General features: G+C 45.1%; 1 protein-coding gene across 3 annotated transcripts in view; it reads right to left on the bottom strand.

Moving 5' to 3' along the window:
- TRIO (trio Rho guanine nucleotide exchange factor) overlaps positions 1–17680 on the bottom strand; it is a gene marked incomplete at its 5' end in the record, with an annotated part of 386080 nt that overhangs the window by 121192 nt on the left and 247208 nt on the right. For all 3 annotated transcript variants that reach the window (XM_082621961.1, XM_082621962.1, XM_082621960.1), the window contains 6 exons: positions 4249–4371; positions 7634–7749; positions 10057–10171; positions 13694–13843; positions 14213–14404; positions 16132–16251. In XM_082621961.1, the coding sequence (XP_082478087.1) occupies positions 4249–4371; positions 7634–7749; positions 10057–10171; positions 13694–13843; positions 14213–14404; positions 16132–16251 (816 nt within the window). The remainder of the gene's footprint in view (positions 1–4248; positions 4372–7633; positions 7750–10056; positions 10172–13693; positions 13844–14212; positions 14405–16131; positions 16252–17680) is intronic.

The raw sequence follows: 17680 nt of genomic DNA on the forward strand, positions 1-17680 counted from the left end.
CGTTGATTGATTTGCGTATATTGAAGAATCCTTGCATTCCTGGGATAAACCCCACTTGATCATGGTGTATGATCCTTTTAATGTGCTGTTGGATTCTGTTTGCTAGCATTTTGCTGAGAATTTTTGCATCTATGTTCATCAGTGATATTGGCCTGCGGTTTTGTTTTTTGTAACATCTTTGTCTGGTTTTGGTATCAGGGTGATGGTGGTCATGGTGGTAGAATGAGTTTGGCAGTGTTCCTCCCTCTGCTATATTTTGGAAGAGTTTGAGAAGGATGGGTGTTAGCTCTTCTCTAAATGTTTGACAGAATTCATTTGTGAAGCCATCTGGTCCTGGGCTTTTGTTTGTTGGAAGATTTTTAATCACAGTTTCAATTTCAGTGCTTGTGAGTGGCCTGTTTATATCTTCTATTTCTTCTTGGTTCAGTCTCAGAAGGTTGTGCTTTTCTAAGAATTTGTCCATTTCTTCTAGGCTGTCCATTTTATTGGCATATAGTTGCTTGTAGTAATGTCTCATGATCCTTTGTATTTCTGCAGTGTTATTTGTTACTTCTCCTTTTTCATTTCTAATTCTGTTGATTTGAGTCTTCTTCCTTTTTTTCTTGATGAGTCTGGCTAATGGTTTATCAATTTTGTTTATCTTCTCAAAGAACCAGCTTTTAGATTTACTGATCTTTGCTACTGTTTCCTTCATTTCTTTTTCATTTATTTCTGATCTGATCTTTATGATTTCTTTCCTTCTGCTAACTTTGGGGTTTTTTTGTTCTTCTCTCTTAATTGTTTTAGGTGTGAGGTTAGGTTGTTTATTTGAGATGTTTCTTGTTTCTTAAGGTAGGACTGTATTGGTATAAACTTCCCTCTTAAAACTGCTTTTGCTGCATCCCATAGGTTTTCGGTCGTTGTGTTTTCATTGTCATTTGTTTCCAGGTATTTTTTGATTTCCTCTCTGATTTCTCCCGTGATCTCTTAGTTATTTAGTAGCATATTGTTTAGCCTCCATGTGCTTGTATTTTTTACAGTTTTCTTCCTGTAATTGATATCTAGTCTCATAGTGTTGTGGTCAGAAAAGATAATTGATATGATTTCAATTTTCTTAAAATTACCAAGGCGTGATTTGTGACCCAAGATATGATCTATCCTGGAGAATGTTACATAAGCACTTGTGAAGAAAGTGTATTCTGTTGTTTTGGATGGAATGTCCTATAAATATCAATTAAGTCCATCTTGTTTAATGTATCACTTAAAGCTTGTGTTTCCTTATTTATTTTCATTTTGGTTGATCTCTCCATTGGTGAAAGTGGGGTGTTCAAGTCCACTACTATTACTGTGTTACTGTCAATTTTCCCTTTTATGTCTGTTAGCATTTGCCTTATGTATTGAGGTGCTCCTCTGTTGGGTGTGTAAATATTTACAATTGTTATATCATCTTCTTGGATTGATCCCTTGATCATTATGTAGTGTCCTTCTTTGTTTCTTGTAATAGTCTTTATTTTAAAGTCTATTTTGTCTGATATTAGAATTGCTACTTCAGCTTTCTTTTGATTTCCATTTGCATGGAATATCTTTTTCCATCCCCTCACTTCAGTCTGTATGTGTTGCTAGGTCTGAAGTGGGTCTCTTGGAGACCTGATATATACGGGTGTTGTTTCTGTATCCATTCAGGCAGTCTGTGTCTTTCGGTTGGAGCACTTAATCCATTTACATTTAAGGTAACTATCGATATGCATGTTCTTATTACTATTTTCTTAATTGTTTTTGGGTTTCTTATTGTAGGTCTTTTCCTTCTCGTGTTTCCTGCGTAGAGAAGTTCCTTTAGCATTTGTTGTAAAGCTGGTTTGGGGGTGATGAATTCTCTTAGCTTTTGCTTGTCTGTAAAGGTTTTAATTTCTCCGTCGAATCCGAATGAGATCCTTGCTGGGTAGAGTAATCTTGGTTGTAGGTTTTTCCCTTTCATCACTTTAAATATGTCCTGCCACTCCCTTCTGGCTTGCAGTTGCTGCTGAAAAATCAGCTGTTAACCTTATGGGGATTCCCTTGTATGTTACTTGTTGCTTTTCCTTTGCTGCTTTTAATATTTTTTCTTTGTATTTAATTTTTGATAGTTTAATATGTGTCTTGGCATGTTTCTCCTTGGATTTATCCTGTATGGGACTCTGTGCTTCCTGGACTGACTATTCCCTTTCCCGTATTAGGGAAGTTTTCAACTATAATCTCTTCAAATATTTTCTCACACCCTTTCTTTTTCTCTTCTTCTTCTGAGACCCCTATAATTCGAATGCTGGTGTATTTAATGTTGTCCCAGAAGTCTCTGGGACTGTCCTCAATTCTTTTCATTCTTTTTTCTTTATTCTGCTCTGTGGTAGTTACTTCAACTATTTTATCTTCCAGGTCACTTATCTATTCTTCTGCCTTAGTTATTCTAGTATTGATCCCTTCTAGAGTATTTTTAATTTCATTTATTGTGTTGTTCATGGTTGCTTGTTTCATCTTTAGTTCTTCTAGGTCCTTGTTAAATGTTTCTTGCATTTTCTCTATTCTATTTCCAAGATTTTGGATCATCTTTACTATCATTACTCTGAATTCTTTTTCAGGTAGACTGCCTATTTCCTCTTCATTTGTTTGGTCTGGTGGGTTTTTACCTTGCTCCTTCATCTGCTGTGTGTTTCTCTGTCTTCTCATTTTGCTTATCTTACTGTGTTTGGGGTCTCCTTTCTGCAGGCTGCAGGTTCGTAGTTCCCGTTGTTTTTGGTGTCTGCCCCCCAGTGGCTAAGGTTGGTTTAGTGGGTTGTCTAGGCTTCCTGGTGGAGGGGACTAGTGCCTGTGTTCTGGTGGATGAGGCTGGATCTTGTCTTTCTGGTGGGCAGGACCGTGTCCAGTGGTGTGTTTTGGGGTATCTGTGAGCTTATTATGATTTTAGGCAGCCCCTCTGTTAATGGGTAGGGTTGTGTTCCTCTCTTGCTAGTTGTTTGGCATGGGTGTCCAGCAGTGGAGCTTGCTGGTCGTTGAGTCGAGCTGGGTCTTAGCGTTGAGGCGGAGATGTCTGGGAGAGCTCTTGCTGCTTGATATTACGAGGGGCCCGGAGGTCTCTGGTGGTCCAATGTCCTGAACTTGGCTCTCCCACCTCAGAGGCTCAGGGGTGACAACCGGCCAGAGCCCTAAGACCCTGTCAGCTACACGGCCAGATATGTGGGGACTTTCTTGCCTTTTGGGAGGTCTGAGGTCTTCTGTCAGTGTTCAGTAGGTGTTCTGTTGGAGTTGTTCCACATGTAGATGTACTTTTGATGTATCTGTGGGGAGGACAGTGATCTCCACATCTTACTCCTCCACTATCTTGAAGGTGTCTCCTCAGGAACACTTCTTTTTACCCAAACATTATTATGCAGCTTCATCATTTATTTTCTACTCTTAAATGTGAATTAATTTCCAATTTTTTCTAAAACCTTAACTCTATCATCAACAACAGAGGTGCTCCTGAAAACAGTACCTAGAATGTATATTCAAAACAAAACACAAAAACACCACAGGTTGAGAAGGGAAGCCAGAACTCTGAAAATTGTTTTGAGGTAAAAGAAGGAATTAGCCCCTGCAAATATTTTAATTGAGACAACATTCGTGTCAGTGTGTGAGTTCTTACACATCTGCTTAAAAATTCACGGTCACAGGTACTGCATATGCCATAAAGATGTATTTAATTCAGCAGAGAAGTGAAAATGCCTCCCGTTTTATAAGCCTATGAACAGCCACCGACATAAACTCTGCCAACTATAAACCCAGACAGCTTCGTGACTGGGCAACCGGGCATGGTGCTACTGCAGCAGTTCTCACTGGTCAAGACAAGGCGAGGAAACGTGCACAGGGTCCGGCTAAGTCAAGCTGGGAACACCAGCATTCCATAAAAACAGCAAGTGCTCAGAAAATACCTGGACAACAGAATGAAAGTGAGAGAAGAAGGAAAAGGACAAAGAAAGAAGAAAAACTAAAGGAAGGAGGTGGGAGGCAGTTCCAGAAATCAGATCAACAAGAGGAAGCAGAGAAACGAAGGGACAAGTGAGGACGGTGTGAAAGGCCTTAGAATCACCACTAAATTAGGATCTAACAGTCCCTCTGGCTCACCCCATTCCTCCAATTGCATAATGTATTTCTTCCAGGATACTTTTAGGAAAGACCTCTTTTACACAAAGTATCCTGTTCGAGTTTATCCTGGAAACACGCAGACAGGCACACAGGCACCGGCCAAGGCAAGCTCACCTTTGCCGTGATCTGGAAGTCCTCATGCTCCTTCAGCAGCTCCTGGGTGTGCTGGATACTCGAACCTGTGGAGGTGTGTGTGGAAAGGTAGAACTCCCCACTGTCATGGATCCACTCCAAAGCCTAGAGACGGAAGGAATGGAAACATGTTCACGGCTCAACGTCGGTGAAGCAAGTCCCAATACCTCAGTATCTCATTTAAACGCAAAGTCACAAGCTCAGGCGCGTCAAGAAACACTCCCTCAAAGAGAGATGAGCTTCTGAAACATGTATCTTAATTCCAATATTAAAAGTTGACGTTCTAGAAAACTGTAATCATGTCACTTAGGCATCAACGATAACAAGCTCAAGAGTTTCTTATAAGCATGAACCTAAAGGGCAATAGTGAATAGCCTCCCTCAAGAATACTGAGAAAGTGTGGGGAAGGGGAAGTCCGAGACCCTTGCATTGCTAAATACTGAGACATTCGCGTCACAGGGACTTGACAGCCTTCCTGGGGTGTTCTAACTTAAAAAAGGAAAAGAAAGCAGATGCAAATTCCCAGCTTTCAAATGTTTCTTCCTATTCCTGCCTTCAGTGAGTACTCAGGTGTGCACCCACTTCACTCCCCTTCTGGCGGCTCCTACAGAGCGGCATTGTGCACAAAGATGCTCTGGGGAGACGCCGGCAGAAGTGGCTTAACCTCCCAGATGTAGGAGGGAGATGACCCCACCTGGGAGGAAGGGGGCCGGCAAGGTCCAGATTGCAACAGAAGGACACATTCTGACTCCTACTCTTTCATGTTTTTAGATGGAAGCCATTTTTTTCCTTCTATGTGCATATATCTGAAGTGAAATCTTACTTAAACACACACATCTGACAAAGCAACCCAATGGAAGAGAAACATAAAAACATGGAAGCTTTCATATCTGCCCTTCACGGTATCTGAGTCGTCCGCTGTGATTTGCTGGTCTTGGAACAGAAACATCACCATCTCTATTAGATACTTCACAGCCTTTATGCCATTTTAGAAGACAACAATGAAACGGAAACCAGGACCCAGATTACTTACCATGCAGCTTCCTGGCTGGGAATTTACTTTCGTTTTGCACGAGCATGGCTACCCCATCTCTGACACACTGCTGACACTGACAGCGCATCAAGGCAGAAAGCCATTTTGGTCCATTTAGTCAAGGGTCCCTACTTCCTCCGTTCACTCAGCGGATCGTGCCCAAGCGCCCTCTACGCAGGCAGGTGCTGAGTAGGGGGGCGCTGGGGTGGGAGAGGCTTGGGCCCTGCCCTCGCGACCATGAGGGACCTGCAGGCTGAGAAGGGATGGGCTTGGGAGGAAAGGGGCCCTGCACAGGGGGAGGCTGGAGGTGAGGCTGGAGGGCGACAGGGGGCCCTCGGCGGCCGCAGGCCTTTGGACTTTGGTCTGGAAGTGAATAGGGCTGCCACATGGAAAAGGGACTGGGGCGGAGAGTGAGCGAGAGAAGCAACACCGGTTAGCAAACCGGTCCAGGGGTTCAGACGGGACACGGCTAGGCTGGTACCCGTGACGGCTCTGAGGGGCGGAGGAGAGGGCAGGTGTGCTGCATCAGGCCCCGATGAAGGGGTGAAGCTGGGAAGATGCGGGAAAGGCAGGAATCAGGGAAGATGAGGGCGGGGACACGGCGGACGGGGAGTCCCGGGTCCACTTCTGCTTTGGTTAAGGCCAAAGGGGAGAGACGCAAGGAGGGAGCTGGGGTTTCTACACCTGGAGACCAGAAATGGAGGTCGGGGCTGGGAGACACCAACAGTGAGAGCTAAGGAGAGAGGAAAGAGAAACAAGAACAAGCCCTGAACTGAAAGCTGACTTTCAGAGGCAGAGGTAAGGGAGAGACAGCCCGGGAGGAGCAGCCCAGAGGCAGGAGGTGCCCAGAGCAGAGCAGGGGCTGGAAGTCACCTGCCACATCCCACCCGTAACTCGGTATTTACTGTGGGATTGTTGTTATTGTACAGCACAGAAGCCAACCCTACAGAGCCGTGGGGCTGACGGGCCATCTTCTGTAACGGCAGAGACTGAATGATTTTATTTTTGGCATGTGAAGTGACTTTAGGAAAAAGCAACAGCATCTTCCATTATTTCTCTCTGTCAAGGGAATTATTTACAATTTTGTTCTCTGTAGCTGAATGACTCCTTGTCTTTCAACAGAGAGATAAACAAAGATGTGAGAAAAGTTTATGAAATAGTCTCTAATTAGAAATAAAATCAGGCCCCCATAAATCTGAAATATGGTTAGATTATCCTTAAATAAAATGTTAAGAAAATGGAATTTAAACATTAAAAAATACTACTGCTTGCCACCCCTGCTGCGAACCTGATAACTGCATCTGGGAAAGCCAGTCAAGACAAGGGACGGGCCAGGTCAGGGCGCCAGGTCCAGGGACCATGAACTCCTGCTCACGCCCTGGGACACCGAGCTGCTCTGGGCAGCAGGCTGCCCAGTGAGAGACTGACATTTACCAAATTAAACAAAATATGTTCCCCAAGTAAGAAACCTGTGCTGAGGAAAATGTAATCTTTCTTGAGCTAAAAGGATTTTATCGAATGCCTATGCTGCATCAGGCACGTGTCAGGTTTCCAGGTGGATCCAGAAGACAGAGCAGGCCACATGTGGTCACCAGGGACTGGCAGCCCTGAGGGGGGCCCCGGGGATGTGGAGGATGTGAGGTGACTCGCAGGGGCTTCTGAGAACAAGCCTTCTCCCTCCCACTCCCTCCTGACCCTCCGAATTCTGGACTAATGGGCACGGATTCCTAGGCTACTGTTAAGGCCAGAGAGAAGTGACAGGCATCTTCCTGTTTGAGTTACAGTCAGACAGACTTTACCCTAAAATGATCTCCACAACTGGCCATCGATCCGAAAATGACTTCCGGGGTGGGGAGGGGGGACACTGCAAACGTACCCCCTTGAGGTCTCTGCCTTAGCCAAATGCGTGACCTTTTTTTTGAGTATACTGAGAAATTCTGCCACAGTTCTTACTTAATTTTAGCTCAGTTTATCCGAAGAACAATATTTTGTCTTGAAAATATAAGTACGCCCACCCGGAAAACTGCCCACCATGTTATCTTACAGTGACCTAAGTCGTCATGGTCATGACTGCTCGCACTTCGCTGTCTTATCTGTGGGGTGACGGCAGCGTGGCAGGGCTGAATGGCACACCTGTTGAGGCCAGAATCACTGAATAACACACTTTTACGAGGCCGGGGGGTTTTCTTGCAACGAACTGTTAAGTAAAAGGCAAGGTTGTTTTGATGATCAGGGAGTGGTTTTCCATCTGCTGCCATGTCAGAAGCTGCCCATTTGACGACGGAGGCCTGAGCGCAGGGAGGAGGGCGCCGGGAGGGCTGTGTGATGGCTGACCTGCTTGGCGCTTCGCTCAAAGACCACGTACTGCTGGCACTGGTCCAGCCGCCGCTTCCTCATGGTCCAGTAATGCAACACCCTGTTCTCCCGCTGGAAGAGTTCATTCAAGATATCTGAGAGAATGAAGAGAAAGCCGCACGTTGGTGCTCACCATCAAGCAAAAACACCCACAAAATCCCATTCATTTTTATTTAAAGACATTTTAATGCAAATGCCGTTGTGAGCCAGAGTATCAGTCACTGAGCCGCACGGCCTGCCTGCCTGGCCTTCTTGACATGCCTGTCCAGACCTCTCCTCGTTCTCTTATTCCAGTTTACTCTTAGCACTGACATCACCGGACACTCGAGTTGGCCTCTAATCCCTCAGGTTGGCCGGGTCAGTGGGATAGCTACTGAGTCCCCTGCTGGGGCAATCTGACAATGGCTGGAAAAACACCAGTATTAGATGTTTTGTGCAAGACCATGAGAACCTTCCTGCGGAAGGAATTTAGTATACATCAAAAGATGTCAGATGAAACAGTGGAGTACTAGAAGAAAATGACGGGCTTTAAAAACAAAACCGAAAACAAAAACCCTTAAGAGAGGGAAGGAAATGAAGTTGAGAAGCATGAAGCTAGAAAGAAAAAGTTAAAACAGCAATCTGATTACATGAGAATTAAAAATCTCATAACCAAATAATAACCACCATAAAAACAGTACACAAATAAAAAGCCAGGAAAAACTATTGGGAACATAGAGGATGGCTCTAACTTAATAGTCAACAGGAAAATATGAATAATCTGTTAGCAAAGCGAGCAAAGCATATAAACATGGAGGTCATGATTATATGAAATGAAATATGGCCACTAAAAATACAGAAACCTTTCGTCTCACTCAAACAATGAGACCAGTTTACACCATTTCCTGCCGAGGACTACGCTGCCCAGGGCTAGAGGGGACAGAGAAAACCTGTGTGCCTGTATTACTGCAGGAGGAAAATGGAGCACAACCCCTGCAGAGGTCACCTGGTGACAGGTAACGACACTGAGTGGTGAGCACCCTTGAACCAGGAATTTATCTTTCAGATACGGTGCTGGCACAAGCTCTCAACACAATTTGTACACAGATGCACACACACTGAGGTGCTGTTCGGAAAAAACTGGCAGCAACGTATGACCCCATCGATTAGGGGTCAGATTAAATCAATTACAAAGTCGCCATACTGGACGTTAAAAGTAACAGAGCAGGGCTTCCCTGGTGGCACAGTGGTTGAGAGTCCGCCTGCTGATGCAGGGGACATGGGTTCGTGCCCCAGTCCGGGAAGATCCCACATGTCGCGGAGCGGCTGGGCCCGTGAGCCATGGCCGCTGAGCCTGTGCGTCCAGAGCCTGTGCTCCGCAACAGGAGAGGCCACAACAGTGAGAGCCCACGTACCGCAAAAAAAAAAAAAAAAAGTAACAGAGCAGATCTCCAAATTCTGATATAGAATGAGATTATTACTAAGCGTAAGAAGAAAATTGCAGGGGGATATAGTCCCACTTCAAAAAAAAATTAAAAAGCCAGATGTCAAAAAATAAGCTACTACTTAAATGAAACGAAAATGAGCGTAAGTCTTTTCTAGTCTCTTATTTCCGTAGCCTCTGCCTGGGGCAGGACTGAAGCTCAGGTGAGGATTAAAGCTGATAGAATAGGGCCTGAATATCGAGACTGTTTTAAACAACCCTCATCATTTTCTGAGGGCCCACTTCCATGTCATTTCAATTAAACTTGTAAAAAAAAATTATGATTAAGCTTAAAATGATGTATCACCTGGATGCATTTTTACTGCAAAATATTCAATCAGAATTCTACAGCATAAAAATCATGAGTACCCTTAACTTCCACCCATAACAACCCTACTTACAGTTTAGTATAATTGTTCCCAGGTCTTTTTCTATGCGTGCGTGCGTGTGTGCGTGCGTGTGTGTGTGTGTGTGTGTGTGTGTGTACGGTTTTGTACATTTTTAAACTCAAATGATACCCATCTATCTATATAACATTCTTTGGCAACTTGCTTTTATTAATAATGCTTTAAGTATATAAAACTGATATATTATAGAAATGAATGGGTATATAATTTTTGTGATTTAAACTTTTAAAAGTATTTGGCCTGTAGATAATTCTGGCTTTCATTTTTTCCCGATTTATATTTTCACTTACTTTTAACAAAACAGCCGGTGCCAATAAATATCCTGAACATGCTGCATTTTCTCCCTGTCTATATACTTCAACTTTATTCAGTAAATTATCAAGCTATATATGTTTAATGTTTTATTATTAAAATAAGATAACTTAGGAGAACTTTAATGATATGAAAAGGACATTCCAAATGAAGCCCTGGACCAAGATTTTAAAACACGTCTTGTCAAGCTCATCAGTCAGCTGACTCCTAGGTGTACTCACTTTTCACTTGTTGTTCAGGGGCTTTGATATGTGTCACCATTCCAGGCATGTTCACGCTGTTCCTGTGCAGGTATTTCAGGAAGACATCTGCATTTCTCCTAGCAAGCGTGCAAGCCTAAGAAATAATGCAGAGCAACATGTTCATGTGACTCATACAGACATGCATCTTCAATGTATATGGATGACATCACGTGGCTCTAACACCAGTCTTAATCTAAAGCATTCACCTGGCCAATCTGTGTCTGGAGAATACATAGACTAAATCCTATTTCAACTTTAAAAAAAATCTCTGTCTTGGAGCCCTTGCTCTGCTGAACCTAGCTGCTATGTTGAGAGCTGCCCCATGGTAAGGTCCAGGTGGCCAGGGACTGAGGGTGATCCGTGGCCTGCAGCCCAAGAGGAAGTAAAGCCCTTCCCCAGTCGAGCCTTGAGGTGACCACATCCCTGACCAACAACTTGATCACAGTCTTAGGAGAAACCCTGAGTCAGAGGACCTGGCTAAGCTGCACCGGGATGTCTATAAAGGGCAGACAGTAAATATTTTCAGCTCTCCGAGTCAGGTGGTCTCCATCTCTCTGTTGCAACTACTCAACCTGCCCATTGTAGATGAAAGCGGCCTCGAATGATATTTAAGTGAATGGGAGTGGCCAGATTTAGCCCTCAGGGCTTAGCTTGCTAACCCCTGGTTTAAGCCATTGAATTGTGGGGTGGTTTGTTATTGTGGTAATAGAAAACTGATATTCCACGTTTGTAAACTGAGTAAGTAATTTCATTCATGTATCTTAAAAAGTTTTATTTAAGAGAAATGAGATATAAATATAAAATCAAAATGGTTCAGGAAAAAAATTCCTTAATTATAGTTGGAAATATCTTGCACATTTCCTAGCCCAGATCTGGAATCAATCTTTTTTTCAAGGAGCTCCGTCTCCTTCTTGTGGTAAATGGCCCTGAAAGCCCACAATGTGGGCACTAGGGATGCTCGTTATCATCGGGCTGGTCATCATTCCAAGGCCTTTTCAGTAGATGGAGCTGCAATACCTCTTTCTTTTTTTTTTTAAATGAAGAGAAAAATACATCATGAGTCTCTACTGATAAGACTGAAATAAGTTGTCATACCAAACAGCAAGGAAGCCATAAAGACTGCTACGGTTACATCAAAAGGACATCTGAGCCACCTGACTTGAAGGGGCTCCCACTAGTGGGACAAGTTGAGTATAGAAAGATAAATGACTGTAACTGATTGAAACGCACCAAATGTTAAAACCCACGATGATACTAAAAGAACAAATTAATCCTACGCAGAGGTTGCTAGGGCAACAGATCATTATTCTGAAAATCATAAACAAAGGGAAGGAATCAAGCATTTACCTCCCCCCCCCAACCTTTTTTTGGACAAACTCTATTTTAGCATAACCAAATAGCTGAGGAGGGGATAACTGCAGCTAATCAAGGCAGAAAGAATGCTAGAATGCCACCATGTTGCAACTCCTAATGAAACAATATCACCACCGGCTACCAAACCCAGTGGGTGAAAGGCTGATGGGGAAGTACACAACAGATGACATGGACTTACGACCTCTGAAGCACTGAAAAGCCCTCATATCGCAGAGACAGCAGGAGAAGCAGACCTGTGTGTGTCCTGGAGCAATGCCGCTGGAAGTACACACCACCACCCAACAGGTACCCTAAGTGTACCCCACACACTCACTTAAACCTGAACCGGATCAAGGCCCTCAACACAACTAACAGAAAGGTGGAGAATCCGGGATGGTGCTAAATGACTCCACAGGATGCAATTACCAAATCCAGAATGAGGGAAATTCCACAGTATGAATAACTTATTTCTTCAATTAACAAATGCTAACAAAAGGGAGGGTGGGATTTAGACTAAAAGAGACTTAAGAGACATACCAATCAAATCAATGCATGGTCTTGTTTGGATTTTGATTAAGACCACGTATAGAAAACACATTTATGGGATAATCAGAGAAATGTGAACACCATTGGATTTTATATAAAATAAGAGTTACTGTTAATTTTTCAGGTCCAATAATGGTATTGTGGTTGTAGAATGGTTTTAGAAAGGTAGAATTTAATGCTTAGATACACACAGAGGTCTTTATAAATAAAATGGTGTAATATCTAGAATTTAAAATAATCCAGTAAAGGTGGGCATATGCCCATATGTTGGTAATTATTGAAGCTGGGTGAGAAGTACATGGGGGTTCATTATCCATTCTCTTAATTTCCATATGCATTTTTAAACTTCCGTAATAAGAAGTTTAAAGATATCCAACGCACCAAAGACATAATCCTAGTTGAATGCAAAAATCTGACCAGGTCTCTGGTTATTTTTGTTTTGTAATTTTACCTAAATATCTTTCTTAATTATATTAACTAAGTAGTATGTAATTTTGTTTCATACTAAATGGATTCCAGAGAAAGCGAGGCGATGGTAACGATTCCACCTCAAAACATCCCAGCAGCCCTGGACCTTTCCTAAACTTAAACAGCACTGACCAGCAGGGGTGGGGCTTTCAGGTCCTGTTTGGAATAGTTACAACTAATGACCCTGGGAAGCTCCAACTGTTTTCCCACTTTGATTTGCTTAAAAAGAAAATCTCTGTGGTGGAAGCTCATAATAAGTTACCAGGTAAGAATTTTCAAAGAGTTACAATTTGTTCTCCGGGACTAAACAATAACTCTCTGCCAGCTCAGAGGATCACTTTCAGAAATGAAACAGAAACAGAAATGATTAAATGTGACAGGAAGTGGTGTCAGAGAGGTCAGGATGCTGGAGCGATGAGGAAAACTAAACCAAGCAACATGGAAAGTAAACACCACACCTATTTTTCATAGGTCGGGGTGGCCACCAGCAGAACCTCAGGAGGTCTTTTTCACAAATGCAAGGATGCACCGTGGAAACATTCAAAGTCAATGAATCTAAACATTTTGACCGCTTTTTAAAATTTAATTGTTGCAAAGCACACCAGTAACTCAGGTGTGACTATGTATACAAATGACAAAGCAGGCTTGATAAGTGCCTCATTTAACGCTTCTCAGAGTTAAAACTTCCAGCCAGGCCTTGAATGGGATTAAATTTCTCTTGTAGGAAACATTTCCTGAATAAGTACAGCATTAGTAACTGGTCCTGTGAACCACAAGGGGTGTTCCTGCTTTGTGCCCACTCTACACTGGGCTCACACGTGTTCTGAGACAGTCTTTATTCCTCAAAAGGCTGAATTTCCAAAGGAAGATTATTTTAAGCTCTAGGCATTTTTGTTCCCCCAAATCAACCTCTCTGCGTGTGTCTGTTCAGGATCACTCGGTATTGTGACTTCCACCCGTTCTTTATGCACACAGGTTCCTATCTAGCTCTCTCTCTGTGAAACTAGAAGGAGAGTACAAACAACAACTGAACTAAGATTTTAAGATCTTCTCCGATCAGCTGACTTATGGCTGAGGTAGGGTCACCGCAATCTCTCTCCAGGGCAGGGGCGCTGTGAGGCAGGCGGGGCCGGAGGAGTGGCCGCAGCTGTGGGGCTGACGGTCCGGATGCCCCACCGGCTCAGGCGGACCCTCGGGGGGCTTCGAACCCCATCACTGAGGCACCAGACATGGAAGGCCGGCCCCGTACCTTCAGGAACGCTTCCTTCTGCTCAAGGTGCTTGCTGATCATTGGGGTGACGTGGTCCGTCTCAGAGTTGGGGCCCAGCTTGTCGGCCCCCCCACACCAGTCCTCTTCTCTCTTGTACTCCTGCTCCAGGCTCTCGAGGACACTGCAGACCTGTGGCAGGAGAGACTCCGGGCTCAGAGGGACCACTCGGCACCCATGGGACGACAAGTGCTGGCCCGAGGGCCGGGACCACCACCTGGCGTGCGGCCACGCAGGCCTTTCAGAACAAGGACAAGATACAGGGTGAGTTTCCCGCCTCTCTCTGCCCTGTGTCAGGCCATCCATCTAAATGAGAAGAAAAGGGACGTCTCCTCAGATCCTTTCCGACCTGTTATTCTTTGATACGTAAGGGAAGCAAGAATAATCTTAATTCCACAATGCCGCTTTTCTCTGCTCGCCTGGCCCGGGAAGGACTGGCGAGGTAAGGACTGAGCCGTGCCGGGCAGTCAGGCTCGGCAGGCGGACCGGCGGGAGCCCTACCTGCTCCGAGGTCTTGTAGAAGGCCACGGACGCGTTCACCAGCTTCAGCCGGTCCTCCATCTTGAGCATGAGCTGCTGCCAGTGTGAGGCCACCTTCTCGGCACAGTCCCGGATCATGTCCATGTCGTAGTGGTTGGCCTGCAGCATGGCTTCTGCCTTCTGCTGCACCTGCAGGGCGCTCTGGTGGGTCTTCTAAGGGGGGGAGAGAGCAGAAAGCTCTTCAACGGGGGTGTCGCGCGCTCACTGGGAAGGAGCGGGAAGCCCGCAGCTCTGCTGTCCGCGTGCTTTTACGGAAACGACTTCAGTTAACACGCACTAGGATGCCTCGAAAACCGCAGCTGACAGGTTAGTTAAAAAAAAGCTTTTATGCCTACCAACAACTATTTATATTTACCCAAGGAAGGATGAACTGCCTTAGGACTCTGCAGAATGGGTCTTGGTTGTGGAGTTTCCAGCATTTGAGAAATAGCAGGAAAAACCCTTAGCAGCCAATATTCTAAAAAAGCTGTTGAAATGTTCCAAGTTTATTATTCCTATGGATTCTTCTTATAATAGCAGCCAGGGGCTAATGAACAAGTGGAGAAAAAGGTGGCCTAAGCGAATGCTCTTTATCTCACTTTTACCTTAAACGTTGGACTCGAGTAAAAGGTTTCCAAAAACTACTGATCTAAAAAAAGAGAACGAGAGAAACACAGTTAAAAGCTAAAAATGAGCCAACTGTGTTCTCTGGAGGTCCACGCCAGACAATGAATCCATGAAAACAAACTGGCAAATCCGGCAACAACTCCTGCTCTCGTATCCTCACTGGAAGCTTCTGTGAGGGGCTGAGGTCAGGTTCCTCGGGGAAACCAGAGGGCCTGGCAGGGCAGCCGTCACGGGGAGGCACATGGGTCTCTGTGGACACAGAGTCTTCTCTTTTTTTAAACAATGGCAAAATTTTGCCTTTCACCTGAAGTGGTACTAATGGCCCCATAAAACACTGTACCCAGCGTAATCCTGTCCGTTACCCAGATGGTGAGGCGCATCAGTGATTTAATTACTAGAAGGCACTTGGCACAGGGTACGATTTTCAAAAGATTCACCCAGAGTCTGGGCCTCAGGGAGAAGTGTTAGTGTCTGTCCACTGGCGCTGAATAGTTGAGAGTAAATTAATCTAGGGAAGAAATTAATGGTAATTTCTTTGGTTTTCATCTCGGGCTGAGAATATGTATATAACTAGAGCAGGAAACAAGTTTTCTATAATCAAATGCTCTTTTTCCCTTGACTGTGCCTTGAGACCACCCGTCACAATCATTAACTCCCCCACCCTGCAAAAATACTAAAATGAATTAATCCATATGCTGTGAGAGTGATTGGCCAAGCCATTTTGCTCAAGTCCCGGCACAGCACTGACCCCGTCGAGGCACAAAACCCTCTGGTGAGGGACACTGCTTTTCCCCAGGGTCACAGGAGCTCTGTGCACAGAACTGTTTATGGGGAAAATGGAACTGGTGATTGGCACCTGGTCCTCAAGAGCCACCCCGAGTGCCCTGATTTTTCAAGACGGGTTACACAGCAGCAACTGTGCCTGTAACATGAGCAAAATGTGAAAAACCTCAGCCGAGACCCCAGCTTGGGCTCCCCAGTGCCGAGATGTTCCTGACAGGTGAGGTGCATCCAGCAAGGGGACAGCAAGAGCCACCCCCGGCCTCTGGGGCCCTTGCGGTGAGGTCGCCCTGGTGGGCGTGGACAGCCTCCCATCACTGCAGTTGCCAGACTGCTTCCCCCTCTTGTAACCAACTGCAGGCTCGTAAGCGCAGCCGTTTTGGGTTCCACTGAACCCCCATCGGCTCCCAGGGTCAGTGCCGTGAGAGGGGACTTAACAGGCTGGCCCTGAGGTTGGAGAGGCCGGGTTCCGAGGCCAGGCCGGGCGTCCGCACCTCGATGGCGTGCTGGAACTGTTCGTGCTCCCTCTGCAGCTGCTCCGCCTCCTGCAACGAGCTGGCCGTGATGAGTCCGGCGTTCAGCATTGACTCTCCGTTGCGGATCCAGCCCAGCACCTGAAACACGACACAGGGGAACTCCCTTTAGCAGCCCCTCTGGGGCATCCAGGCCGTGGACCAGCAGCGACGCAGTCCGAGCGCGCGGCCGTCGAGCTGCTCACTTAGCTACGAAGCAGGGATTTCCTCGTGATCCCACTGCCAACAGCCTGCTACCCTTCCCTGGTATCTGATCGTAAGGGCTGCATTTTAAAATTAATTCTGTCATGTTTAGTTTCAAGGGGGAACTGGAAAAGGTGGAGGGTCCGGAGGATTGATCATCAGTCCACAGGTCAAAACAGACTGAGGATCACATACGAGAAAACCTACAATTGCAAAGAATTCCCTGATACTCAAAAATATGTATCTTTCACTCCTTTTAGGCCTCATGAACATGCAGAATTAGCCAACTGCTTGATAAGGGAACTGTTTTATGTCACTAACATATTTTCCACTTTAGAGTCAGTGTTAAGGCAGCACACTAACCCAAGGATGAATTTAGCTGTCCGCTAATGCTCAGGGCCACACCACCAGATTCTTAGCATCACAGAATGAGAAGTCAGTTCTGACCATGGAAGCCACAGGGATGTGGAAGGTCATTCTGGGTAATCATTTGTGGTAGAAACTGCTGGTTACTTAACTAGTACCTATTTTCCTCATGTCCTTTACTCAGAAAATCCCAACTTGGGAAAGAGCTTAAAATAAAGCCAGTTCTCAGCTCCTATGACAGCTTGGTTGCAGATATGACACAATTCTAGCCACTGAGATCAAAGCAGGGGCTTCTGGGCCATTTGGGGAAAACATTTCTTTTCTGATCCAGGTGTTGCCTCTTTCTTGATATGCTTTCCCTTCCCTGATACCTGGAATGTGGAGGTGATAGCTGGGGCTACAACAGCCATTTGGCAACCATTAAGTCCCCTCCAATCAAACAGATGCTTTTCTATACATCTACAAGAATCCCAGAAAGCCATACTTCCATGGTTTCCCCGCTCGCGTGATAAAATGTCATGGACATGCTAAATATACATACGCATGGAATCCCACTGGCACTGAACCAAAAGCAATCTCCTCCAAATGTCCCATTTTTATTTTGCCATGCTATCTGGGAGATGGCAGTATCGTATCCTGATAACACAAGAACACCCCAGCCATACACAGCCTGTGATCCTGGCCAGACTGATAACAGTCTATTTGGGGCAAAAAAATAAATCATATAGTTATTCAGCCTGGGAAGCAATGTGCTCAGGGTTTCAGGCAAGAGACGACCAATAACAAAACAAGCTAAGTGGAGGTGACTCTCAAGTGACCATTTGCTGGGTGACCAAGGCTTTTCCACTACAGAGTAAACACAGAGCTGCCCAGGCACTGGCTCAATTTTACACATTGGCTGTGGTGTGTCAGGGGGTGTGTTGTATTCTACACCAGGACAGCTGTGTTCTGATCAGGGACA

This window comes from Mesoplodon mirus, assembly GCF_964341445.2.
Source record: "Mesoplodon mirus genome assembly, chromosome: 5".
NCBI lineage: Eukaryota > Metazoa > Chordata > Mammalia > Artiodactyla > Ziphiidae > Mesoplodon > Mesoplodon mirus.